We start from the raw sequence: 26,557 nt of genomic DNA on the forward strand, positions 1-26,557 counted from the left end.
GCCGGACTTGAGTCCTGGAGGTGGGAAGTACAATGCCTGCATGTTAAAGGAGGGGTTTGGGACATTTGCTGTTTAGAGTGACATTTAAACTGTCGTATCTGCGTGCCTCTGGAAAGACAGTGTGAATGATGGTAAATTTTTTTTTTTGGGGGGGGGGGGGAATCATTCTGCCTTGGTGGGAGATGGCCAGCATGTTAAAAAACAATAACTAAGTTAACACATCAGATATAAATATTATCAAATTGATCATAGAAAAACCCACAAAAAAAAAAAAGAGTATGCATGTGTATTGCATAAAGAGTAAAACATATTAACAGCTAACAAAACAAAGAACTACATTAACCAACAAAAACTCCATGGGAAAGTGGAACAGAATTCTTCCTCCGTAAGCCATGTGTGTCGTAAGAGGCGACTAAAATGCCGGGAGCAAGGGGCTAGTAACCCCTTCTGTATATATTACTATATTTGAAAGGAGAAACTTTCGTTTTTCCTTTTGGGCGACCCCACCTCGGTGGGATATGGCTGGTACGTTGAAAGAAAGAAAGAAAGAATTAACCAACAAAAACAGCTCAATCTTGTAATTACAGGAAAAGTAAACTGTACTTTAAATAGCACCTGTGCCACCATAAATTCCTTTTACATTAAAAATAGTTTTACCTTCCTGGTTCAAACAGCATTACAGATATCCATTGCTGACCATGCTGAACCTGTGAAGTGTTGAGCAAAGCCAAACTATCCGGTTGCATCATGCACGACAAACCATCTAATAATGACATACTTGGCCCTTCCAGCTCTATGCAGCACAAATAAGACACATCCTGACAGAGAGATAAGATAAAATTATGTAAATATTACAGAATTAAAAGATATTTTTAAAAATTATTGAAAAGATTAACCCATAAGATACTGCTGTTTACAGGAAGCCATTTAGTATTCTGCGCTTAAATGCCATATTTTTATTTTCATTAGAAAATACCATTATTATTGTCTGCCTGAAATATTGTGCATGTTAACAGTTTTTTGGCATTAATTTGTTTTAATTTTGAATTTATTATCAATCAATTTCTTACTTATTTAAACTTATGTTACTTGCAGGCTTGAAGCCTACACCACTTTTACAGGTTTGAAACCTATATCATTTGCAGATTTGAAACAAACAAATAAAAAAAAAAAGATTATTATAATAGTGTACGAAGTTTTACTTTTGGGAAAAACCCAGTTTATGCAAAGCATTTGAGTATTGTGACTCAAAAAATTAATATTGCTAAGAGTGCTGTGATTTTTAACAAACAAAAGCAAACAAACCAAAAAAAAAAAAAATGATCTGAAATAACACCAAAAAATGGGAAATCTGGGGGAAAATTAAAGGAATTACACAGGCAGTCTAGGAGCAATTTATGCATCGGTGATTTTGCCCACTTTGACCCATTATCTCTCATGTCTAGGCAAACATTTATCATACAGTATATCTGAAGGCCCTGTGATCAAAATGTAGATCTATGAGAGCAACACTAGTGTCAACAATGTAAATCTATGTGGGATACAGTAAAAAGGTTAACACTGCTAATTAATGATGTAATATAAATTTTAAGACACAATTCTCTATATAAATGAAAGAGTAATGGTAATATGAGGTAGCCATATAATGTAATATTGTTCAATGCTGATTATGGTCATTATTATATACAGAAATATAGTGCTGATATAAAGTATATGACCTAGGTAGTAGGTTGGTTAACAGCAACCGCCCAGGGAGGTACTACCGTCCTGCCAAGTGAGTGTAAAACGAAAGCCTGTAATTGTTTTACATGATGGTAGGATTGCTGGTGTCCATTTTTCTGTCTCATAAACATGCAAGGTTTCAGGTACGCCTTGCTACTTCTACTTACACTTAGGTCACACTACACATACATGTACAAGCATATATATACACACCCCTCTGGGTTTTCTTCTGTTTTCTTACTAGTTCTTGTTCTTGTTTATTTTCTCTTACCTCCATGGGGAAGTGGAACAGAATTCTTCCTCCGTAAGGCATGCGTGTTGTAGGAGGCGACTAAAATGCCGGGAGCAAAGGGCTAGTAACCTCTTCTCCTGTACATATTACTAAATGTAAAGGAGAAACTTTCGTTTTTCCTTTTGGGCCACCCTGCCTCGGTGGGATACGGCCGGTGTGTTGAAAGAAGAAGATAAAGTATATGAATATGAACGTTGCTATGTTATAATAAGCTGGTTGCATTGAATATATCAGACAAAGATAAGCAATTGATACAGAGTACATCAAACTGAGGCAATTTTTAAACAATAATTTTGAGACTGGTGGAAGATATATAGAGCTCTTGGAGTATTTTGATAGGTTATTCCATATTTTAGGCCCTTTTATTTGCAAGGAGTTTCAACTCAGAGTAAGTCCTGCATGTCAGATATCAAGGAAGTAGAGCACTTGGTGTTTGCAGCATTTGTAGATGTTTGCTTACCTGGAGAAGGCAAGACGTTTTGGCTGCTCTAAGGGTTGCCCTGTAGCCTTTGCAAGTTGGGGTGTCTGGGAGAGCATAGCCCCACTGCCTCTTCATATGAAAGCGTTTGGCATGCCATATATGAGTTTCCAACCAGACAAAGTCCTTCTGACGCCGATTGTACTCTGCCAATAAATTGGATGGTCGGCGACGATATTTTCTTCTTGGACGGTGACTTGGTTTAACATTAGCACCACCCTACAAGAGAGATTAAATAAATATACCATTACTGCATTTCACATATGAAAATTGCTGTAGTTCAGTACAATTACTGTTAATGTACCAAATAAAGAAGATTCACCTTTGAATAATTTTAATTGCTGATATAAATTCCTGTTAGCCTAAGTCTTGCTCATAACATGGAAATAATATGGGTCTTGTGAATGTTTTATTGTACAGATATAAAACCCATGCTGCTTCAATTATTGGGACAGCCTAAATCATGACCAAGCACTCTTGATTATGATTTATTAGATGAGAAAGAGGGAAAAAGTCCAATTTTTGTGTGTTACATAGGAGAGGCCTGAGTATGTGATTAATGAACAGAGGAAAGATTGCTTTAATGGCTGGAATACCTAAGTGCTTAAGCATCTGTTTTGAATTCTTTAAAAAATAATGTTTTTAAATTGCAATTTGTTGAAAATAGTGTAAAATTAGCCAAATTACTGATTTCTTGGTACACTTAATGAAGTAATTCTGATGGGAAGTTTTTGCACTCAGTGGATAGTATAGAAGGCAGTTTGGTGAAATAGACAGGAACTGTGTTGGTTTGAGCACTGGAATTAACCTAGATAGGCTTCAAACTGGGCAAAATTCCTGTTGCATAAGTGATCCCTGACCTCTACCTTCACACCTGCAAAATTCTCTAAGTATTACATTTAATTTTGCATTTCTGGTATTACAGTATTGGCTTTAGAAAAGATTCACTACCTTTTTAGAAGATAGTTTTTTTTTTTTAAATAATGACACACAAAGGATGCTTTCACTTTGGGTAGTGTTGACAATAAAAGCTTAAAGAAATAAGGCATGTAAAATATAAATTAAGAAAAATATCAGTAATTCAGGTATATATACAAAATATCCTATTATTTGTGGCTTCAGGATTCATGCTGTCTCCAAGAACCTAACAACTGAATTTCAGGGTTCCACACCACTGAGAAAGGGACAATAAGTTTATAAATAAATATACTATTCAGTATATTTAGTCAGCAGTGCCTATAAAGCTGCAAGAAAGTTAACATACGCCATACAGTACTGGGCAAAATGGAAATCTGTAGTATGAGGATCAAACATTTTAAACAAACGTGTCTCTGAGTCGATGAATTTTACGAGTAAAAAAATGAGAAGGCAACAAAATACTCGACATCCCATTATTGTATTCACAGTGAAGCACTAACCTTCAGCACCTGGGAAACAGGAGGTAAACATGGAAGAGGGTAGTTAAAATTTTTCAGATCAAGAGCTCTTCACCAGCATCAAGTGTATATGCAAGACAGGCCACCTATAATTTCTTAAGGTTAAACTATAATTAGCTTGGCTTACAGAATGGGCAGAAATATTTTTACCTCTCTCATGTGTCTCTCCTGAAGGCATCTTGGCAAACGCTTTGGATTTGACGACACTGTTCTTCTTTGCATGTGACGTGGCAGATTTTGAAAGGCCCGACCTCCATGCTCACATTTCTCTGAGAAATAAAGACTTAAAATAAATGTTTTCTTGTCAGGTATGCTAATTCATGGATATTAAGTGAATGGATAGCTAAAATGACATAACACAATCCTAGCTAGAGAACAGAGAAATTGTCCATAATGTTGCTACACTAAATAACTGGTTTCACAAGAGAGTGCAAAAATTATAGGGGGATAAGTCTGTTGAGTGTACCTGGTAAAGTGTATGGTAGAGTTATAATTGAAAGAATTAAGAGTAAGACGGAGAATAGGATAGCAGATGAACAAGGAGGCTTTAGGAAAGGTAGGGGGTGTGTGGACCAGGTGTTTACAGTGAAACATATAAGTGAACAGTATTTAGATAAGGCTAAAGAGGTCTTTGTGGCATTTATGGATTTGGAAAAGGCGTATGACAGGGTGGATAGGGGGGCAATGTGGCAGATGTTGCAAGTGTATGGTGTAGGAGGTAGGTTACTGAAAGCAGTGAAGAGTTTTTACGAGGATAGTGAGGCTCAAGTTAGAGTATGTAGGAAAGAGGGAAATTTTTTCCCAGTAAAAGTAGGCCTTAGACAAGGATGTGTGATGTCACCGTGGTTGTTTAATATATTTATAGATGGGGTTGTAAGAGAAGTAAATGCGAGGGTCTTGGCAAGAGGCGTGGAGTTAAAAGATAAAGAATCACACACAAAGTGGGAGTTGTCACAGCTGCTCTTTGCTGATGACACTGTGCTCTTGGGAGATTCTGAAGAGAAGTTGCAGAGATTGGTGGATGAATTTGGTAGGGTGTGCAAAAGAAGAAAATTAAAGGTGAATACAGGAAAGAGTAAGGTTATGAGGATAACAAAAAGATTAGGTGATGAAAGATTGAATATCAGATTGGAGGGAGAGAGTATGGAGGAGGTGAACGTATTCAGATATTTGGGAGTGGACGTGTCAGCGGATGGGTCTATGAAAGATGAGGTGAATCATAGAATTGATGAGGGAAAAAGAGTGAGTGGTGCACTTAGGAGTCTGTGGAGACAAAGAACTTTGTCCTTGGAGGCAAAGAGGGGAATGTATGAGAGTATAGTTTTACCAACGCTCTTATATGGGTGTGAAGCGTGGGTGATGAATGTTGCAGCGAGGAGAAGGCTGGAGGCAGTGGAGATGTCATGTCTGAGGGCAATGTGTGGTGTGAATATAATGCAGAGAATTCGTAGTTTGGAAGTTAGGAGGAGGTGCGGGATTACCAAAACTGTTGTCCAGAGGGCTGAGGAAGGGTTGTTGAGGTGGTTCGGACATGTAGAGAGAATGGAGCGAAACAGAATGACTTCAAGAGTGTATCAGTCTGTAGTGGAAGGAAGGCGGGGTAGGGGTCGGCCTAGGAAGGGTTGGAGGGAGGGGGTAAAGGAGGTTTTGTGTGCGAGGGGCTTGGACTTCCAGCAGGCATGCGTGAGCGTGTTTGATAGGAGTGAATGGAGACAAATGGTTTTTAATACTTGACGTGCTGTTGGAGTGTGAGCAAAGTAACATTTATGAAGGGATTCAGGGAAACCGGCAGGCCGGACTTGAGTTCTGGAGATGGGAAGTACAGTGCCTGCACTCTGAAGGAGGGGTGTTAATGTTGCAGTTTAAAAACTGTAGTGTAAAGCACCCTTCTGGCAAGACAGTGATGGAGTGAATGATGGTGAAAGTTTTTCTTTTTCGGGCCACCCTGCCTTGGTGGGAATCGGCCGGTGTGATAATAAAAAAAAAAAATAAAAAAACAAGTGTGATGTCCCATTTACAGTGTGGAAAAGAATGGAAAACTATATATATATTTTTTTCAACACATCGGCCATATCCCACCAAGGCAGGGTGACCTAAAAGGAAAAAAAGATTTTCTTTTTAAATTTAGTAATTTATACAGAAGGTATTAACAGCCACTTCCTCCCAGCATTTTAGTCGCCTCTTACGACACGCATGGAAAACTACATAATTTTTCATCTTTCAACAAACTGGCCGTATCCCACTGAGGCAGGGTGGCCCAAAAGGAAAAACGAAAGTTTCTCCTTTTAAATTTAGTAATATATACAGGAGAAGGGGTTACTAGCCCCTGGCTTCTGGCATTTTACTCGCTTCTTATGACACGCATGGCTTAAGGAGGAAGAATTTTGTTCCACTTCTCCATGGAGATAAGCGGAAATAAACGAGAACAAAAACTAGTAAGAAGATGGAAGAAAACCCAGAGGGGTGTGTATATACGTATATGCTTGTACATGCACGTGTAGCATGACCTAAGTGTAAAGAGAAGTAGCAAGACGTACCTGAAATCTTGCTTGTATATGAGACAGAAAAGACACCAGCAATCCTACCATCATGTAAAACAATTACAGGCTTCCGTTTTACACTCGCTTGGTAAAACTATAATTTTTATCATTAAAATATTAGTAATGTTTTTTACATACCATATCCCACTATGGCAGGGAGACCCAAAGAAAAAAGACGCATTCACTAATCACTCATTTGCTAGCTGTTTTATGAGAACTGTATGACTGCCTATATAACAATTCAAATTACAGTATTTATTGAACCACATCTGCACAAGTCCTCCAGAGTGCAGGTATGCACTGTATTTCCCACCTCTATGCACTGTATTTCCCACCTCTAGAATTCAAGCCCACCTAACTAATTTTCCTGAATCCATTCACAGATATTACCTTACTTTCATTCGAAAACAAATCTTAAGAATCATTTGTTACCACACACTCCATTCCAACATGTTTATGTAGAAAGTACCTTGGGGTCAAGGGCATGTACAATAAATAAGCATTTATCATGGCAACTACTGTTCAGTGCTCCTTACAAATTTGTGGGGTTACAATTTTTTTTGGGTTGCAGTGAATCCAGTAACTAAATATCATGAAAATCTCTTTGCATACTTTATTGTTTAAAAAATTTACTAAGAACAAAAAATAAAAATACATCTTAAACTATTTGCAGCTGATAGTTGCTGGGTTTTAAGGTTTGCCACAATCTAAAATAAAACTTGTTTTTCTTTTTTCAATTTTCTACTTAAAAAAGCTGTATGTATGTATGTAGTAATCAATATGCTGAATAGTTGAAATTCGCAAATTTTAAAGTACAGTACCACAAATTTGCAGGGATCACTGATTATTAAAATAGGAACAATGTTTCAGTCATAAACTTAAAGCACATTACTGTACCTAGCTTTGTGACGATCAATTTTATTTCCTGGATCCTAGCAGCACCAAGAGCCAAGTAGTTACACTGTCCAGGAAGCTCCTCCATCTTCACCTGATCTACCCTATAAAAAATAATCTTTTAAACATTCTCAGATGGACTCATAATATACACAGCATACATTTTAAGAGTCTACATAACAAATGCACTGGGTGGTAGCACACAAGTGAAGTCCCTAGCTTCATGTGGGAGATGGATACCAGGATGGTGTATATGTGTACACTGAAATCTCATAACTGCATAAGGGAACCCTCCTCACATAACACACCTTCCACTGCTTATGCTTAATGAATTGCAGTGATTGAATAAAAGTGAATTTACATAGTACCCAGGAATTAACAGTGACTTTGCATATAGCAAACCCACATAAAGGGAGGGATTAATGGGTACCTTAAGTTTTCTACTGCACTGCATGTCCTTGCCCATTAGTGCAAGCATTTTAGCTCAGGGTTCATACGTACATTCTCTGGAAAGACGTAGAATTAAAGGAGATATGACTGAGGTGTACAGATGGAAAAGAGGAAAAATAAAGGGGATATAACTAATGTGCTGAAAATATCTAACCAACACAGAACTTACAGCAATGGACAAATTTAGATTTAGAAAAGATATTAGGAAGTAATGGTTGGGTTATAGAGTTTTAGATGAGTAAAACAAACTCCCAAGTAGCATTACCGAGGCAAGCTTTGGGTAGCTTTAAATATAGGTAGAACAAGTAGTATGGAAACATGAGTGGATATGGTTGGGATGAATCTGATGTGTCTAGTATGGACCAATACTGCAGACCTGCTGCAGTGCTCCACTGCTCTTATCATGATGATAAACTTTCCATGATGATAAACTCTGTAGCAATGTGTTAACTTTAATAAGTTTATTTAGGCACAGGTGCACATAAGTACAATTATCATACATAGCATAAATTACCCAGGATAACCCAAAAAAAAGTCAGTGACCTTAAAAATTATATTACATTTAGGGTAAGTGCTACACATACATGGGTCATACAACATCTGAAGACTGGGAGGCAATCAGGTTTGATCCAGGAAAAGGGGAGGACAAGTTTAATTCCTTGGATCAAGAGCCCCTTACCAGCACCAAGAAATTTGGTTGGTAGCATCCTCAGCTCACACACTGAAGGTCTAGGAATGATTCCTGGCACGTGTGAAACATTAGGTATTTCGTGTTAGCTACGTATAAAGACCACTACAATCTGTAGCTTGACTGCTAGCTCACTCGGCTCACACACTAAGGTCTGGAGGTCGATCCCCAGTATGGCTGGAAACATTAGGACGTGTTTCCTTAAGGCACCTGCTGTCCATATTCACCCATTAGTAAAATACTGTAGGTACCCGGGTGTTAGACGACTGTCGTGGGTCGCATCCTGGGGACAATATTTATTTAATTTTCCCGAAATGCTCTGCATAACAAGGAACTTTCTATATAGTAGTATGCCACTGATGTCAGCTAGGCCTGTACACCATGTACATGTACTTGTAGAAATAAAGATAGTTATTATATTACTATTATTATTATTATCACAAATAGGCAAGAACAGTGCTTCACCTTCTGGTTTAGAGCCTCTTCTCTTTTGTCGCTCAATCTCTCACCTTTATCTACACCCTAAGATGGTCAGAAGCACTCTTTACTATACTCTTTAGATAGTAACTGCAAGAATTATCATTATATTCATAGGAGAGAGTCACAAAGAAATATATTGCACTTGTTATTGTTGTTGGGTTTATCAGGACCACTGACAGCATTAGCTGTATCGAGCCTGGTTTCTCGGCGGTACGAGGAAGATTTGTTGCCCAAGGCTGGGCGATGAAAGATAGAAACTTGAAGTTTCCAATTAGATCCGGTGGACCACCTTGCCAAGCACCAGCTGAGAGGGACGTCCACACTCCCACGTTAAAAAAATTTCCGCAGAGCGGGAAAAATGGAGCTGGCTAAAAGTAAGTCGATGAACAGGTGTAAGTATGTAAGTTTATTCAGGTATACACAAATACAGTTACATAGAATTATCATACATAGCAGCATATGTGTAGAGAACCTAGGATAACCCAAAAAAGTCAGAGTGACTTATTTCCATTGGGGTCCATTGGGGTGCCCCTCCTGTAGGGTGCCTGGCGGGTAAAATAGATAAGGACAAGCGTCCCAGATTATTATAATCAAAAAGAAGCGCTAAGCCACAAGGGCTATACAGCACAAGCGTCCCAGATTATTATTATTATTATAATCAAGGGGGAAGCGCTAAACCCGGAGGATTATACAGCGCCTGGAGGGGGGATGTGGAAGGCATTCAGGCTTAATTCGGGGAACTGGAGCACAGATCCAATTCCCTAAATCAAGAGCCCCTCACCAACATCAAGGAACCTTCCTTGAGGGGAGAGAACGGTAGAAATTTGTCACCGATACACAGGCAAGAGAGATCGTCCACACCTGACAATGGTTGGCGGAGGACAAGCACATGGTTTGTTATTGTTGTCGTTGTTAAGGGCCACCAGAGCTCACGCCTTATTGAGCCTTACTTCCCGGGAGAATTTTGTGGTCTAAAAAAATCTGGCCGGGAATTATAAAGAAAACAACGTTTCCTCCGGGAAGAGAAACGGAAACAATAGGTTCCCAACTACATCAGGAGGTGTTCCCGCAGAAGCAAACACCCACTCAACTCGACCGGAGTCAATAACATCAACGTAGAGAGAGCTTATGTACGGCGCCCCGACCAACTGCCCGGAAGATTAGTGATGATGAGGATGAAGGTTCCAAGGATAAAACGGGAAATTCGTCATTATTATTATTCTTATTACTTTCATGGGGAACGCTAAACCCGTAGGGATTATACAGCGCCTGTGGGGGGTGAAAAGCATTCAGGCTCAATTCAGGTAACTGGAGCACGAATCCAATTCCCTAGATCAAGAGCCCCTCACCAGCGTCAAGAAACCTCCTTTGAGGAGGGTAAATTCGTCTAAATATTTTAGTGTCCTGGTAATGGATCGGGACATGGGGGCGTTGACCCCCGGAGCACACTCAGGGATATATATATTTTTTTGTGATTGCATTTCATACTGCATTGTGTAAATTAACTATATGAATTAATTGTAATATACGAAATGACTAACATTTCTTTCTAAGTTTCTAGTGATGTAACAGTGCTCAGTGTGGTCTGACAAAGATCAGTTGTGACTTCCTGCTTTCTGCGCTTCCGCTTATAGGACCCCAGTGGAAATAAGTCAGTGTCTGATTTTTTTGGCTTAGCCTATGTGAAAATTTGTGTGGACTGCCTCCAAGTGAGTCGCCTACCCTGGCAAACTCTGTTGACACCGAGCTCTGAGGTGGGTACCTCAGCTTCACAAGTGGCTTATAGGACAGATTTTCACAAATGATTGGTATTGCAAGAAACCTCGCCTGCATGCACGTATAAAGGACTAACTTACTTGGTGTTACAGCATATATCCTGATCTTCACTTCCCCAAGCTAGCCTTAGCCCCTTTGGACTCCCCCTCAGAAACCACGTGCAACCGGGAGCATTAATTCCTGCAATATTCAATCGTAATTAGTGTCCTGCCTGCACCTCAGAAATTCCTATATCCAAGAGGGTATGTATCCCCTAGTATAACTATGCAGACTCAGACACTAGCTTCAGACGGCTCTGAGACACTGGTACTTACTGGGCATGCTCTCTCTGTAGCACGCCGGGCCCACAGCTAAACTCAACCCACAATCTCCCAAGACACTGGCCAGAATCTACGAGGAAAAAGGTGGAGGTTTTGTCTTACTGTATGGGCTGATGGAGGAGGTCATCTACGGTACATCGAGGTGCCTCTACCAGATTTCCCCAGGTCTCAGATGTGAAGACACGTGGGGGCGCCATCTGTTGTTCACGGCACGTCTTGTCTTGATGGTGCCTGTCGTAAGAAGAACGCTATTGTGTTCTTGAGACCCGCGCCTCATCATTCAAGCTAGGGCTGCCAGTTCTCCCTAGCTAACTTATCCTAGTGTTTGCCTACGTTTTCGGCCTATTACTACCTATGTTAAGGTCTTAGGTCTACATTATCATTATCTACAGATGCCTTAGTAAACCTAATATTAATATACTATCAGTAGAACTACCTACTCCTTCCCTGAAGGGTAAATCTATAAATAAATAAGCTTACCAACAACTGCCAACCAGAGAATGCTTTGTTTGGGAGGGTTTAAGGGCCGCCCGGCTCAGCCGACCCAACGGCCATGCTGGATCTGAGCTGTGGAACTATTTGGACCAAATAAATTTCCACAGCCTATATAATGTACACATATGCTGCTATGCAACTACATTTATGTGTAACTGTACCTGAATAAACTTATTAGAACCCGTAACAAAAGAATGGAGGAGCAACACTGCAGTAGGACAACTGGGCCCTGTTAGGTAGGTTCAGCCACCCTCACCCATGTACTTATCCAACATTTTTCGTTTAAATTACCCAGTTTTTACTTCTGACACTATTTGGAAATTTGTACATTATATAATCCTTATGTTTAAAGTCAGTAGCCATCTCCTAGTACATGAAAAAATTACAAAAATCCTTGTTTGGAACTGTGCGCTTCACAGTTCCAGTGACTCGGTGTTAGGCTCTTGTGCGCATGCGCACGTCCGAGTAAGACGCTGCACGCTAGGTAGAGAAAGCACTGTCGCTGACGCAGTGCCGACCCTGTTGTGCAAGTGTTTCTTTTTGACTCCGCGACGTGTGTGTGTGTTTAAAAATCATGTACCATATTCTTGAATGTAATAAGTGTAGAATTAGATGATTATCATGTTTCCAGCTATTTTATTTAATTCAGTTTTTTTTCGGTTGTTTAATTTTACACATTAAGAATGGCTAAAAAATTTTTGAAGTAGGACCTCCACTAATTTTAGCTACGAGCCGCCACTGGTTGGTACCGAGGGTGTCGGGTCTTCTACGTTCTAGAGAAGTGCCTTGATGCCGGTGATGGGCTGTTGATCCAAAGAATTGGAACTGCCCTCCCTTTCCTTGGATCGAATCTGAATGCCTCCCCTTTCCCTGGCACTGTGTAACCTCTATGGGTCATGTAGCATCAGGGGTTCGAGGCAATGTAGATAAATGGTTCAGAAAACAGACAAGTTGATAAATTAGACACGTGTGTAACACTTGGGTGTCTTTATTGTGGAAACGTTTTGCCACACATTGGCTTTATATTTATTGGACTAATGAAGCTACTGTGTGGCAAAAAGTTTTCCACAATATACCCAAGTGTTGCACATGTGTCTTAATTTATCAACGTTCCGGGCAATGAACAGGTGAATGCTGGTGTGAAGGTTGCTGTTTCGAACCTTATCTATAAAAGACTTCTGCCACTAATTTATTTACATTTGACCAGAGGTTCAATGAAACGTCGTCAGAGGAGGGAAGGTGTATATTTAATGAAATTCTTGACAAAATGTAACATATCGAGACTAGGCAAACAATAACGCTACATACAATGAATAGTTTTATTTAAAGACTACGCTGCATACAAACATTCTGAATCAAGGTGATACTGAATGACTTGAGATGCAACATTGAACAATTCTTCATTTGGGAAGAGATACAGGTGGTGGTGGTAGTTGTGGTGATGGTAGATACGGAGGGATGGTGGTTGTGGTGATGATAGAGACGGTGGGATGGTGGTTGTGGTGATGGTAGATACGGAGGGATGGTGGTTGTGGTGATGATAGAGACGGTTATGGTAGTTGTGATTGTAGAGACGGTAGTGGTAGTTGTGGTGATGGTAGAGACGGTGGGATGGTGGTTGTGGTGATGGTAGAGACGGTGTGATGGTGGTTGTGGTGATGGTAGAGACGGTGGGATGGTGGCTATGGTGATGACAGAGACGGTGGGATGGTGGTTATGGTGATGGTAGTTATGGTGATGGTAGAGATGGTGGTTGTGGTGATGGTAGAGACGGTGGGATGGTGGTTGTGGTGATGGTAGAGACGGTTGTGGTAGTTGTCATGGTAGAGACGGTGGTGGTAGTTGTGGTGATGGTGAAGACAGTGGGATGGTGGTTGTGGTGATCGTAGAGACGGTGGGATGGTGGTTGTGATGGTAGTTATGGTGATGGTAGAGATGGTGGTTGTGATGGTAGAGACGGTGGGATGGTTGTTGTGATGGTAGAGGCGGTGGGATGGTTGTTGTGATGGTAGAGATAGTGGTGGTAGTTATGGTGATGGTAGGTGTGGTGATGGAAGAGACGGTGTGGTGGTAGTTATGGTGATGGTAGAAAGTGTGGTGGTAGTTGTGGTGATGGTAGAGACGGTGTGGTGGTAGTTGTGGTGATGGTAGAGATAGTGATGGTAACTGTGGTGATGATAAAGATGGTGATGGTAACTGTGGTGATAACAGAGGAAGTAATGATAGTAACAGCAGAGGAAGCCATGAAAGTGAATGTTAGTGATCATGGTGCAAAGAGCTGAATATGGTAGAAATAATTGAATATGGTGGAAGTAAATTAATATAGTGGAAACAAGGCTGGATGCCGTAGAAGTGGATATCAGCTAGGGATTCTGCCTTTGCCAGCGGTAATGGTGGCTATGGTGGTTATGGAAGAGACAATGATGGTATTGGCAGTAGTCACACTGGTGACAGCGCCTAAAACGGAGGCGATGAGTGTCCAAATTGCGTATGAGGTTAGTAGTAGTAGTGAAATAGTGGGTAGCTAATCACACTGGTGATCCCTGGTGTGCAGCCACTCACATAGGTGACTACTAGTGGGTGGCCAGTCATACTGACTACTAGTGGTTAGCCAGTCACAGTGGCTACCTTCTGATACCTGTGAGGTGGGGTGGGGAAAAATGTACCTAGTACAATAACTACCTAAGAAATACCAAGGAGCAATACTCTACATAAGATACTCGACTAGAACTAACAGTACTGCAACACAAGCCATTGCTCCCGCTAGTTGTGTGTGTGTGTGTGTGTGTGTGTGTGTGTGTGTGTGTGTGTGTGTGTGTGTGTGTGTGTGTGTGTGTGTGTGTGTGTGTGTGTGTGTGTGTGTGTGTGTGTGTGTGTGTGTGTGTGTGTGTGTGTGTGTGTGTGCGCGCGCGCGCACGCAATCCTAGTTTGGAGTCCTAGGCTTTGTCACCAAATGAAAACAGCATCTATAAGGGCATTAATAATCTCATCCTTCAGTTGTCTTGCTGATGATTGGGGGGATGGGGTTAATTACAAATCTATTTGCTAGTATGTTACTATGGTTACACAAAAAAGGTTGGATTGTGAAGAGCTATGCTATTCGTACTGTGCAGGTAAGCTTTGCTCCCCTCCACGCTAAGAACTGAATCCTCTGAGCGTCTATGCTACTAAATCCTTTAAGAACGGGGAAAAAGTGGGAGGTTCCTTGATGTTGGTGAAGGGTTTGTGATCGAAGGAATTGAAGCTACCCTTCCGTTCCTCCGATCTGACCTGATTACCTCCCTAGGAGTTTCATTGCTTCCCCTTGATAATAATTGTAAAATGCTACTTAAATTGCTCTAAGTGGATAAGATATGGCAATTTAGCTGCGATAAACAGCTAGGATCATAAATGTGTGTGTGTGTGTGTGTGTGTGTGTGTGTGTGTGTGTGTGTGTGTGTGTGTGTGTGTGTGTGTGTGTGTGTGTCAGTAACACAGACAGCATGTGATTATTCTTTAGTGTGTATGTCCATGTACTAATATACATTGTCTGTGTGCCGTCTGGTAGCTTTGTATGTGTAGGCTGTGTACTGTGTAGTAGCCTTTGTATATTCTGTGTACTGTCTAGTGCCTTTAGCGTTAGCAATATTGAACATTCAGTGTACAATGTTTGGGGGGGGGTTATATAAAAATTATCATTTGTGAGGTCAGGTGTATGAATTAGGAGATGCATTTAGGTGGTACTGTGAGTGTATGTAGCTGGGAATGTAATTTTTAATGGTCAAATGGTAATGAGTGTGTGCTGGTCAGTGTCAGTATGGTAGTATGAGTGCGAATGGAACAAAAGCTAAGTATCACTGTATTAGATATCTAGATACAACAGTGGAGCAAGGTTATAGAAGGTCAATGATTGGGTCGAGCAGTGGAGGTGAAAGGGGGGGGGGCACGTTGCCTTGATGAATCAAATGACTGATGGCGTGAGACAAGACTAGACATAGATATATGATTCTAGAAACAGAGATATATATAAAGAAAGAGAGGATATGGTACAGGTTTAACAGTGATAAGTAACATGGTGAAATAAAAAAGTTATCATGAGGAAATATGACGGGATTGAACTGGGAAAGGGATAATAAGTTTGGGAATGGACTGGTGAAAGAAAAAAAAAGAGTACTGGTTCGAGGAATGGACTAGAAATGTGGAGAAAAACAAGGTAGGGTTGCTAAGAATGGACAACTACGATCGGAGAAGACATCTGTCCTAAAGTGAAAGGTAAGAGAAGCAATATGCAACAGGAACTAAGGTGGTGACTGCATAGCAGGCACATAGAGGACTCGAGGTTGCCCTCCACAATGCAATAAGACCTCAGAAGATCTTTTCCAAGCAGAAGCGGCAGCATTCACGGATTGTGATGATTTAAGACATCATCATCCACGAACTGTGATGACTTAAGACAACCGCATCCACGGATTACGATGACTTAAGACATTATCATCCAATGATTTGACTTAACGTGAGACAAGGATAAACTATAAATATGAAAATACCTATATAATTCCACTCGCCTATATGTTGTCTAGTTTATCTCCATATAATTAGTGATAAAATAAAGAGCATCTCTTTATGACTGCATATAAAGATAGTGTATCTGACGAGCTGAGCTATCAACATTAGGTTCTCACTTCCATAAGGCTCATTCTTTTGCCTTAAAGTAACGGGGGAATGAGCCATGAAAGTGTGGCTCCTTAAATGTTCTACATAGTTCTTAGGGATCATGAAGGAATAAATACCAGTACACGGTGAAGACAGCAGGTGCAGCTCAAACATAAAAATGAGTGATTGAACAAAAAAAAAAAAAATTACAATTTGTGAAAACCAGGCCTATGATGCCTTTGAGTCGCATTCCAGAATCTGCCTCACCTAAATTACACCTGACGCGGTGCTTGACTCATATAAAAATACTTTATAAATTCATTTGATCAGTAACTCTCTTTACAAATATTTACACACTAATAAATCAGAAATAAAGATACTTAAAAAAGATTTGAAACTTCGAAAACCCACAACTAAGTGTTTAGATGCCAAGTTGCAAGTTTTTTATATTCTATTAAATGAGTCATATTCTCGAACACGACGCTTTGATTCTCTAAAATACAGGCAATAATTGCCCAACAAGGCTACCCGTTGTGTAGCATCTTATTGCTTACAAATAGCAGTAATAACAGTATGGTGGGAGAGAGACAAAATATATATAGGCTACCTTCCCAAGTAAGTAATTATCAACATGGCTAGAGTAGGAGGAAGCGTAGCTTTCCCCTCCCTTCCCATGGTGTTCACTTGATATGTTGTGCATTCCGTTTGTTTATTTCTGTGTGGTTGCAATTTACAATAAACCTGCAGTACCTGTGTGGGGCCACATGGTTCTCTCTCTCCCAGGTACATGGTATCTCTCATGCTTACTTAATGTACACGATATGAGAGGCTGCAGCCATAACAACAGCCTAGTTCATATATAATTCCAGTACAGTATAATATATATCTATATACAGTATATATATGTATTTATATATATATACAGAGAAGGCAACTCACGACTCTTGCTCATAGTAAAAAGGATTATATAAAGGAAATTAGAGATAATCTTATTTAATATACCATATAAAAACTATCTTTTCCTTCCAAATGATTTTAGTTTTCTTTAACGGAGTCAGAGTTACATTACAATTTGTGTGAACAAAGTTACAGCTGACACCTAACACTTGATGGCACCTGGCTGCTGGCACGCCACTTTAAGAAACTGCAGAGACGAGGAAAAATAATTAATAATACATCTATATTTTAACTTTTTTTCCATATTACTTCGAAGTATCTCTAACTAGATTTTTTACGCATTTTGAATGCAGGGAAAAAAAACTACTGATATCAGATTTTGGAGTTGGTCAGTAAAGTAGCGTCTCAGCTTGCTTGCAGGTTATAGTATCCTTTCTGTGATGCTTTTATTACAGACGATTACCGTTGCATATTCCTAACAAACTTTTTATCCAGGGCAAAAATAGACTGATTTAAGAATGATGGTTTGACCAGACAGTTTTATGCAGGACTTGGTGTTAAACAATAACCTTAACGCTACTGGTAGCAAGGTCCTGGCGGTTGAGGGGTCAATTTATTGACGTAATTTAGCCACATACAGCCGATGGAAATTGATAACCCAAAGTTACCGTCTACACTAGGTTATTAAATTACAAGAAAGTTTTATTTTGGTGCGATAAACTGCCTAGTACAAGCATTCTACCCCCATACCTGCTAAGATCTTGCTGTTATTTTCAGTTATTCCTGTACAGTCTTACAAGGACATAAGGGGTGGCTTGGTGAGAAAACAGTAAGGTATTGGAGGGAGGGAAATAGACGTGGCTTGGGAGTTTTCTCAAGGAGGGCTGCTGGGAAATATCGAATCCAGTTTAAGCATTTCAATTTGCTTTATTTAAAAAAATGTGTTAGTCGTAGGGTGTCACATAGTAATGCCAGAAACAGCTTCAGCACAGTATAAAAAATTGGGTAGAAAGAGATCACAGGCCTGTTACATCATTGTTCAAGCCTCCTGATGATGCAGCATTCAGTGGTGATGTTTTCTTGATATGACTGTGTGTGTGTGTGTGTGTGTGTGTGTGTGTGTGTGTGATATTCGTTAGGGGTAGGGTTTAGTGCCCTGAAACGTGGTCTTCATACCAAGGGTTTAATATTGAATAAAATTTGATTAAACACCGGCTTAAGCCCTCCGTGCCTTCTCACACCCTTTCCAACGCCTCCTACACCCTTCTGAGCTCTTTCAATGCTCTTTTTTATACTATCGAACCCTAGTGACATTTCGAACACTTATACCACTTTGAATCCTTTCTACACCCCATATGAGCCGCTCCTACATCCTAATGAATCCTTCCTACACCCTTTTGAACCCCTCCTACACCCTTTTGAACCCCTCCTACACCCTTTTGAATCACGCTTGCACCCTTTTTTTGAACTCTTTCTATATCTTTTTGAAACCTTTACACTCTGACCCATCAACTGCAGTTGGCTCTGAACGATTTGTCACGTAACCTCATGGCTCATAATTTATTAAGTCTCACACTGCCATATATTTTCAGGCAGGAGAAGCAATGTAATTTTGAGAACAAACTGATGATATTCCAGCAGGATAACAGGGGTGTAGTTTATGGAACATACTGTTGATTTTCAACTAGGATGCAAAAGACTGCGAGGCTATTGGTATATACAGATGTTTAAGCATTTGTGAATAAAAGTGTGTTTATTTGAGGATAATTAATTAAATTCAGCATATCACATCGGCAGTCATCAGTGTAATCTTTGGGATAGAAGAAAAAAAAGAGTGAAGTTGTACTATGTACAATTGTACTAGGTACAGATATAATTATACAGCAGTACAATTGTACTAGGTACAGATGTACAATTATACAGCCGTACATTCGCACAGTAGTACAATCGTATAGTCACACACTGTGCACTTGTCCAATAAGTGAAGAAGATTTGAGTCAAATTATATATTGGTTAATAATCTCAAAGCAGGGCTAATAATTGAGTTCTCTTATTCATTTTCAAGAATGATGTATATATATATATATATACATATATATATATATATATATATATATATATATATATATATATATATATATATATATATATATATATATATATATATATATACACGTCTTTTCAAATCTTTATCAATAAGATATTTTTTTAAATCAATCCTTTTTTTAGTGAAAAAATAATCAAAGGAAAGATGAAAGAACGACTGAAATGGGTGTGGAACTGGGTGAAGTGTGTGTGTGTGTGTGTGTGTGTGTGTGTGTGTACTCACCTAATTGTACTCACCTAATTGTGGTTGCAGGGGTCGAGACACGGCTCCTGGCCCCGCCTCTTCACTAATCGCTACTAGGTCGAAGTGTGTGTGTGTGTGTGTGTGTGTGTGTGTGTGTGTGTGTGTGTGTGTGTGTGTGTGTGTGTAAAAGGTGTGCAAGTGGATATTAGAGTAACGAGTTATCAAGAGAATACATTTTTCATCTTGCTGTTAGAAAAAAACATGTAACTAATGTTAGACGTCAGAAACCACAGTGTTGATGTAGTGTCAGAAACAACATTGTGTTGATGTAGGGTGTCAGAAACCACAGTGTTGATGTAGGGTGTCAGAAACCACAGTGTTGATGTAAGGTATCAGAACCACAGTGTATTGCTGTAAGGTGTCAGAAACCAGCGTACTGATGTGTCAGAAATCACAGTGTTGATGATTTGGTAGTTTCAAATTTAGGTTAGAGGTAGTTTCAAATTTAGGTTAGATAAATACATGAGTGAGAGGGATTGGATTTGAGTGAGACTTGCATAATGAGTAAATAGAATCATCAAAGCTTATTTCTTGGGTAGCATTGAAAATTGGGTTGGACAAATATGTTGTTAGTGGGAGGGATTGTAAAGGACCTGCCTAGTATGGGCCAATAGGCCTGCTGCAGTGTTCCTCCTTTCTTATGTTCTTACGAAAAAGGTGTGAGAAACCACAGTGTATTGATGAAAAATGTGCTAGAAACCACATTGTGCTGTGTCAGAAACCACAGATTTTTAATGTAAGATGTCAGAAACCACAGTGTGTTGATGTAAGGTGTCAGAAATCACAGTGTGTTGATGTAAGGTGTCAGAAACCACAGTGTTGATAGGTGTCGGAAAACATTGTCACTGTTGCTGCACCGTCATGAGTCAACAACTGCACACTGATCTGGCACACTTTCTTTTCTCTGCCAGGATGTAAAGCGATTTGTAGTCATATTTACTTACGTATACTCACGTGTAATCGTGTACAATCATGTACATTCATGTACAGTGATGTGGGGGCTGTGTATATTCATGCGTAGGCATGTACAATCATGCGCAGTCGTGTATGTTAATGTGTAGTCATGTGTAATCATATACACTGTTGCAACACATGAGATATTGACACAGCATACGTGCAGTGTACAATTACAGCTACTGTAGAATACACTGTCGGATTATACTGTACTGTAACGAAGTACAGAGGCTACCGCGCGAGTACGCGGTTCAAGAGCTACATTACATAAGGATGGTACAATGAGTTTTGTGGTGTGCCACAGTACTATACTCTCTGTGAGAATCATCATCACACAGTAACTGGAGCCTGTGTTTATCCTGTCAAAATTCAAGACTTAATGATATACTTAACGGAGTTGACACAACCATTATATCTCTTAATTCACTAAGATTGTAAAAAACAATAGGATTCCTCAAATTAATAGTTATTTGCACATCTATCAAGTTTTTTTAATTTTTTGGGGGGCAATGATGGGAAGTGTGAATGAACGGAAAACGAGCACTGCTGTAAATGAAATTATAATGACGGCAATAATGTGTAAAAAAAAAAAAATTTTTTTTTTACCTACAATAACTGGCGATGTTCTATATTAAAAAATAATTTTTTTCTATATCTGTTCTAGCCGTATTATAATATTTCTAATAAATTTTTGGATATTGTTTCACAACCTTAGGGACCAAATTAAGGGTTCTTTTTTTCTTAAAATACCGAGGGTTATAGAAAGATTCTAAATATATCTTTAAATATGTAAAAATATCGTTGAAAATTACATCTTTATATAAGCTCATTGTTTATCCTATTTGTCAGGTAACGAGGAAAGCAGGAATGGATAACAGAGTCACTTGGATAACAGGGACAAGGATCTCTTATCCAGGTGCTACTTTACCGTGAAGGTCGAGTTATAAGTCTTATGGAATTACGAATGGAGAGAGTATGAAGGAGAGAATATCTAGAGATGCAGTAGGGGATAACAGCTTGTGTATATATATTAGTAAAGGAATGCCTGGGAGGGAAGGTGTGTGTGTGTGTGTGTGTGTGTGTGTGTGTGTGTGTGTGTGTGAGAGAGAGAGAGAGAGAGAGAGAGAGGGAGAGAGAGAGAGAGAGAGAGAGAGAGAGAGAGAGAGAGAGAGAGAGAGAGAGAGAGAGAGAGAGAGAGAGAGAGAGAGAGAGAGAGAGAGAGAGAGAGAGAGAGAGAGAGAGAGAGAGAGACTGTACAATAAAGGGTATATGGTTCACACACGAAGAATAGTTGGGTAGCACCGGGTAGTCAGCATCGAAGATCGAAGACAACATAGAAACTAGCCGGGATTTTCAAGGACACGGTATGAGGAAGGAGAGCTGAACCTAAACGAAGAGGCTGTGGAGGAATAGGATCAACTAGGATGTGAGGAGGGAGGGAGGGAAGAGGGAGGGGGAAGGGGTTAGCAAGAAATAGGCTGGATATAAAAGGAGACTATCAAAATATAGAAATTATTGCCTATTATCATACGCAAACCTCGAAGGATTGGTCACAGAGCCTCAGCGAGACTAAGAGGAAAGATTAAGTATACGAGGGTAGAAGTGCTGAAAAAAGAAGCAAGATTCCGAAGAGTGTCGTGGGCTTGGACAAGGTTGTAGAGGTGGTGGTCGCTCGAGAAGGCATTGTTCAGGGGAAAGGCGTTATCGAAGAGACGGCGAGTCAAGTTTCCAAGCTGAAATATAAAAAAAAAAACATTTAAATTCCTCGAGCTGACAGCATAGGAACCTGAAAAAATTCTTCGGTCAGTTACATCAACGGTGCTTGTGTAAACTGTATGTATCCGCTTACATACGAAATATGCAAATAATGAACTCATGATCTCACGTTTTCCATTACCTAAATGCATTTTACTGGCTAATGCCCGACACACAATGTGGCTTATTACAGGTTTCAAGGGTTTCTACTGGCCTCGTAGCCCTGCTTGAAACTGGACATCCTTGACTGCTGATTAAGACACAAGATGAAGGTTATGGTGTTTTATTGAGAAAACGTTCCGCTCACCAGGGACTTTTACCAGGTGACGCGGTCCATAGTGTGGACGATATATCTTCACAACAGACTACCATAAACATCAGATTGTATCTTGTTCAAATACTTATCGGTATATTCTGCTACTGACATACATCCCTGTTGACTGCCAGACAGATGCTACGAATGACCTACATAACCTTCCCAGCCAGAGAGAGAGAGAGAGAGAGAGAATAAAAAAGATTGCATAGCAAAAGGAAAACTTTCCCTTTCTTACCCTCATCCACATTTCAGCAGTTTGAAATATTCTTGCCCTAAATGGAAATCTTTAGAAATTTACATAGGGTATTTCACTATAGTTAAATTTAAATAATTCTTTCTAATTAAATAAGTAATGTAACTTCTTTTTAAATAGTTAAAAAAAAACCACAGCTGCATGGCCCATACGGGTTTAGCGCTAAATTTTTAATATGCTGTCCATGCACAAAGTGGTTTTTTTTTTTTTTAAGATTCCACTGAAGTGTTTAAGATATACCGACCAAAGCTAAAAAATAAAAAAAGGCGAAATAAAACCCTAGATTTAAAATTATTTATACCAGCCTAATGCTGATAAAGGGCTTTTGATCGAAGGAAATGTAGCTACTCTCACTAGGCTCAAGTATCATGGCACTTCACACCGATTATTATTATATTAAAGGGAAAGTGAGGATCACATGGGATTCATACAGTTCCTACTGGTATGGGGGGGGGAGACAGGTTCGATCCATGGGAAAGCAAGATGGCTTCAACTGTCTGGATCAAGAACTCCTCGCCAACATCTAGGCATCTCTACAGAGCATCTCTCATCCCCCAATACTTGTACGACCCACACAGGTCTCGTGATCCCCTTTAAATGCAATACAAATGATAGTGTAAGATTTTACAGACTAAACATGGGTTATGCCCTCCCATGAACGTAGTATTACAAGGTTATAAAGTCTATCTTACCTTCAAAGATTTTCGGAAGGTGTATTTTAAGTAGCTGGAGTGGCCTGGCTTCCTTTCCTCTGCTAGTTCAGCTTCATCTCATTAACCATAATGATAATTTCCCCCTTGCGACATAGGCTACAAATTCATAGTGGTTTAGAGGTCCTTGCTGCAGTGTGCAGCCTGGAAGTACAAAAGAACATGGGAGAGATGTACAGGTACAGAGGAACATGGGAGAGATTTTTTCTGCTCTACCCCATGGTGGACATCCACTGTTGTAAGGAGCAATTTCCAGTGCAAACACGAACCACGGTCAGCTTTCAAAAAAAAAAGTGTAGTGAATACCACATTTATGTGCAAAAGAGCTAAACAGTAACAACAACAACAACAACAACAACAACTAATGCTCAGGAATGAATGTCACAGTCTTCGGCGTCACCCACACGACGAGGGTCAAGCACTTTACTTGAAAGCCCCAACCATACTCCAACGCGGTGCTCACTCGGCCTACCTCGAGTGCTGCTGCTGCCCCCTACTTTTACTCATTTTTTTTCTTTAACTACAATATAATTCTTATTTTCAATTATGTATTGTCATGGAAATTCTCCAATTTGTTCTTTATATATATATATATATATATATATATATATATATATATATATATATATATATATATATATATATATATATATATATATATATATAATTTATTTATTTATTTAATAGGAGTCCACAGTATGGCATATATCTCACTGAAGAGTCACTGACATAACGAGGAGGAGGAATATGTGCACAAGTAATGTGGCCCGCCAGTGTGTGTGCACATGATTCAAGCTTCCTGCAGGTACTTAAGTGGACAGACACCTTGCTGATTGTCACCGTTGCGGATCATCACCATACCCTCAACCTCCTCTCCGATCTGAATGACGATCTGTCGGAGAGAAATCAGAAAAAAATGAGTCATCTAAAATCCGGCAGAGAAATAATAGACAGCATTAGAAAAAAAAGCTTGATTTTGGATAACGTGATACTACTTTGAATCATAATGTCCATTGATGAAACATTGTACAAAGAACTTCATTGCTAGTAGTGGCCTTTATTTTTAACCTGATGTTGTAGTAGCTAGACTTAGGCTTGGTTACAAGTACTTCTGCTGCTGATAATCTCGGCACTACTGCTATCCCCATAGATGGATCAAAACTGTGTACTGCTGACAATACTATAAAAAAATGGCACGTTGAAGTACAAGCTTTGAGTGAAAGCTTTACGACTCTATCAAGCTCCAAAAGTGGGAAACATAGTCCCGATTACAGCATGTTTTGCAAGGTGTCTTGTCTTCAGTGACATCACCCTTGATTGTAACCACCAAATGATAAAGACATTGCCCCCTTCCATTCTGTATATATTTTTTTGGGGGGAGGGCCATCTTGTCGCAGGAAAGCAGTTTGACCTGACTTTTGCCTCACCTGGTCTCTGAGGAGTTTGATGCCGTTATCGCCGTCAGTGACCTGCAGGTTGTGAGTGACCTGGAGTGGTTTCTCACCACCGTTGAGTCGGGTCACATACTTGGAGGGGAAGTAGCCGGTCCTGCCCAGACACTTTCCTTGCCACCAGTCTGGGTCGGAGGTGTCCGTCACTGTCACCTTGTAGCCGGCTCTGTTGAAGGGAAAGACAGGTCACCCGTATATACCCAAAGTTTCCAGCTCCCGCGTCTACTCTGAACAACTCAAACCTCATTATCTATCAGGCACTGCATGACGCTTATGGATTCAGCACTTTCGCATCAATGTAATATTACTACTACTTAGGATTGATTTAGACACGTGAGCCAACACTAGGGCATATTACAAAACGTTTCGGTCCTGGGTCCAGGACCGAAACGTTTTGTAATATGCAGGGGTCGATTCACAGCTCCTGGCCCCGTCTCTTCGCTAGTCGCTACTAGGTCCACAATCTCTGCTTCATGAGCTTTATCGTATCCCCATAACATGAAGCGCGCAAGTGATTCGGCTGAGCTAAACGAACCTTCTTTCTATTCAGAGGTTTCGTGTACTAATTACAGCTGCTTCCGTTGAGGATAACAAAAACATCAACACTGAAAGGGCTCGATACGGCGTATGCTGTCAGTGGCCCTATATACCCCAACAACAACATAAACACTGAAAATTTGAAGTCGCATGGAAGAGGCATTCTCCAGCCACTGCTTTTAATAATGTTATAAAATTTGAAAATTAGAAGCTGTACCACTCTATAACAATCTACTCGTTTGTCTAGGTAAGCTACACCAGAGTTAAAGGTTTGAAGCCAATCAGAAGAGTCGTTCCGAAGGTATTTCACGGAAGGCTTGGAAAAAGGAAAAAAAATAAAATAGTCATTTACTCTAGAAACACCCTTTTGGGAGACACGTAAACAATACTCAATAAAACTGTAATAAATCAATACTCAATAATAAAAAAGTTTCCATTAACACGGTCACTAAAACTGCTACATCAATTACAGGAGCCAAAATAAAATATATTTACTTCAAGATATCTTAAATCTAGTTTTAACTGTGTGTTGTCTATATATCTGATTTAATTATGTTCCTACGATTTCTCTCTCTCTCTCTCTCTCTCTCTCTCTCTCTCATGCACACTTCACAATCCAGATGTCTTCATTCTAGAGCACCAAGTCACTCTACCATCTCTCTCATCTGAAGAGCTCTCCTTTAACCTATCTCTTAGTCTCAAGACTCACCTACCCACTCTTGAGACACCTAACCACATGGTCCTTATCTAACCATCTGCATGACAGTGTCTTCCATTGCAGACACTGCAAGGCTCCAGGCGGACATCAACCAAATCTTTCAGTGGGCTGCAGAAAACAATATGAAGTTTAACGATGAGAAATTTCAATTACTCAGATATGGCAAACACGAGGAAATTAAATCTTCATCAGAGTACAAAACAAATTCTGGCCACAAAATAGAGCGAAACACCAACGTCAAAGACCTGGGAGTGATCATGTCGGAGGATCTCACCTTCAAGGACCATAACATTGTATCAATCGCATCTGCTAGAAAAATGACAGGATGGATAATGAGAACCTTCAAAACTAGGGATACCAAGCCCCTGATGACACTCTTCAGGTCACTTGTTCTATCTAGGCTGGAATATTGC

General features: G+C 39.9%; 2 protein-coding genes across 6 annotated transcripts in view; both read right to left on the minus strand.

Annotated features, from left to right (window-relative positions):
• The window catches only part of Pop1 (POP1 ribonuclease P/MRP subunit), a 40,551-nt gene extending 30,594 nt beyond the window's left edge, over positions 1–9,957 (minus strand). The window contains exons 1-5 of one of the 2 annotated variants that reach the window (XR_011392716.1): positions 9,842–9,957; positions 7,366–7,466; positions 4,079–4,197; positions 2,475–2,711; positions 658–818 (exon numbers count right to left, since the gene is read on the minus strand). Coding sequence is in view for 1 of the 2 variants with exons in the window: in XM_070090889.1 (XP_069946990.1) it covers positions 658–818; positions 2,475–2,711; positions 4,079–4,197; positions 7,366–7,450 (602 nt within the window). In the remaining variant the exon portion in view is untranslated. The remainder of the gene's footprint in view (positions 1–657; positions 819–2,474; positions 2,712–4,078; positions 4,198–7,365; positions 7,467–9,841) is intronic. The other variant, XM_070090889.1, reaches the window with a different exon arrangement.
• Positions 9,958–12,799: 2,842 nt separating this feature from the next.
• LOC128694002 (SH3 and cysteine-rich domain-containing protein) overlaps positions 12,800–26,557 on the minus strand; it is a 1,038,081-nt gene continuing 1,024,323 nt past the window's right edge. For all 4 annotated transcript variants that reach the window (XM_070090891.1, XM_070090892.1, XM_070090893.1 and 1 more), the window contains 3 exons: positions 24,866–25,055; positions 23,421–24,330; positions 12,800–22,137 (listed from right to left, as the gene is read on the minus strand). In XM_070090891.1, the coding sequence (XP_069946992.1) occupies positions 24,229–24,330; positions 24,866–25,055 (292 nt within the window). In that variant the 3' untranslated portion in view covers positions 12,800–22,137; positions 23,421–24,228. The remainder of the gene's footprint in view (positions 22,138–23,420; positions 24,331–24,865; positions 25,056–26,557) is intronic.

This window comes from Cherax quadricarinatus, chromosome 33, assembly GCF_038502225.1.
Source record: "Cherax quadricarinatus isolate ZL_2023a chromosome 33, ASM3850222v1, whole genome shotgun sequence".
NCBI classification, from domain to species: Eukaryota; Metazoa; Arthropoda; class Malacostraca; order Decapoda; family Parastacidae; genus Cherax; species Cherax quadricarinatus.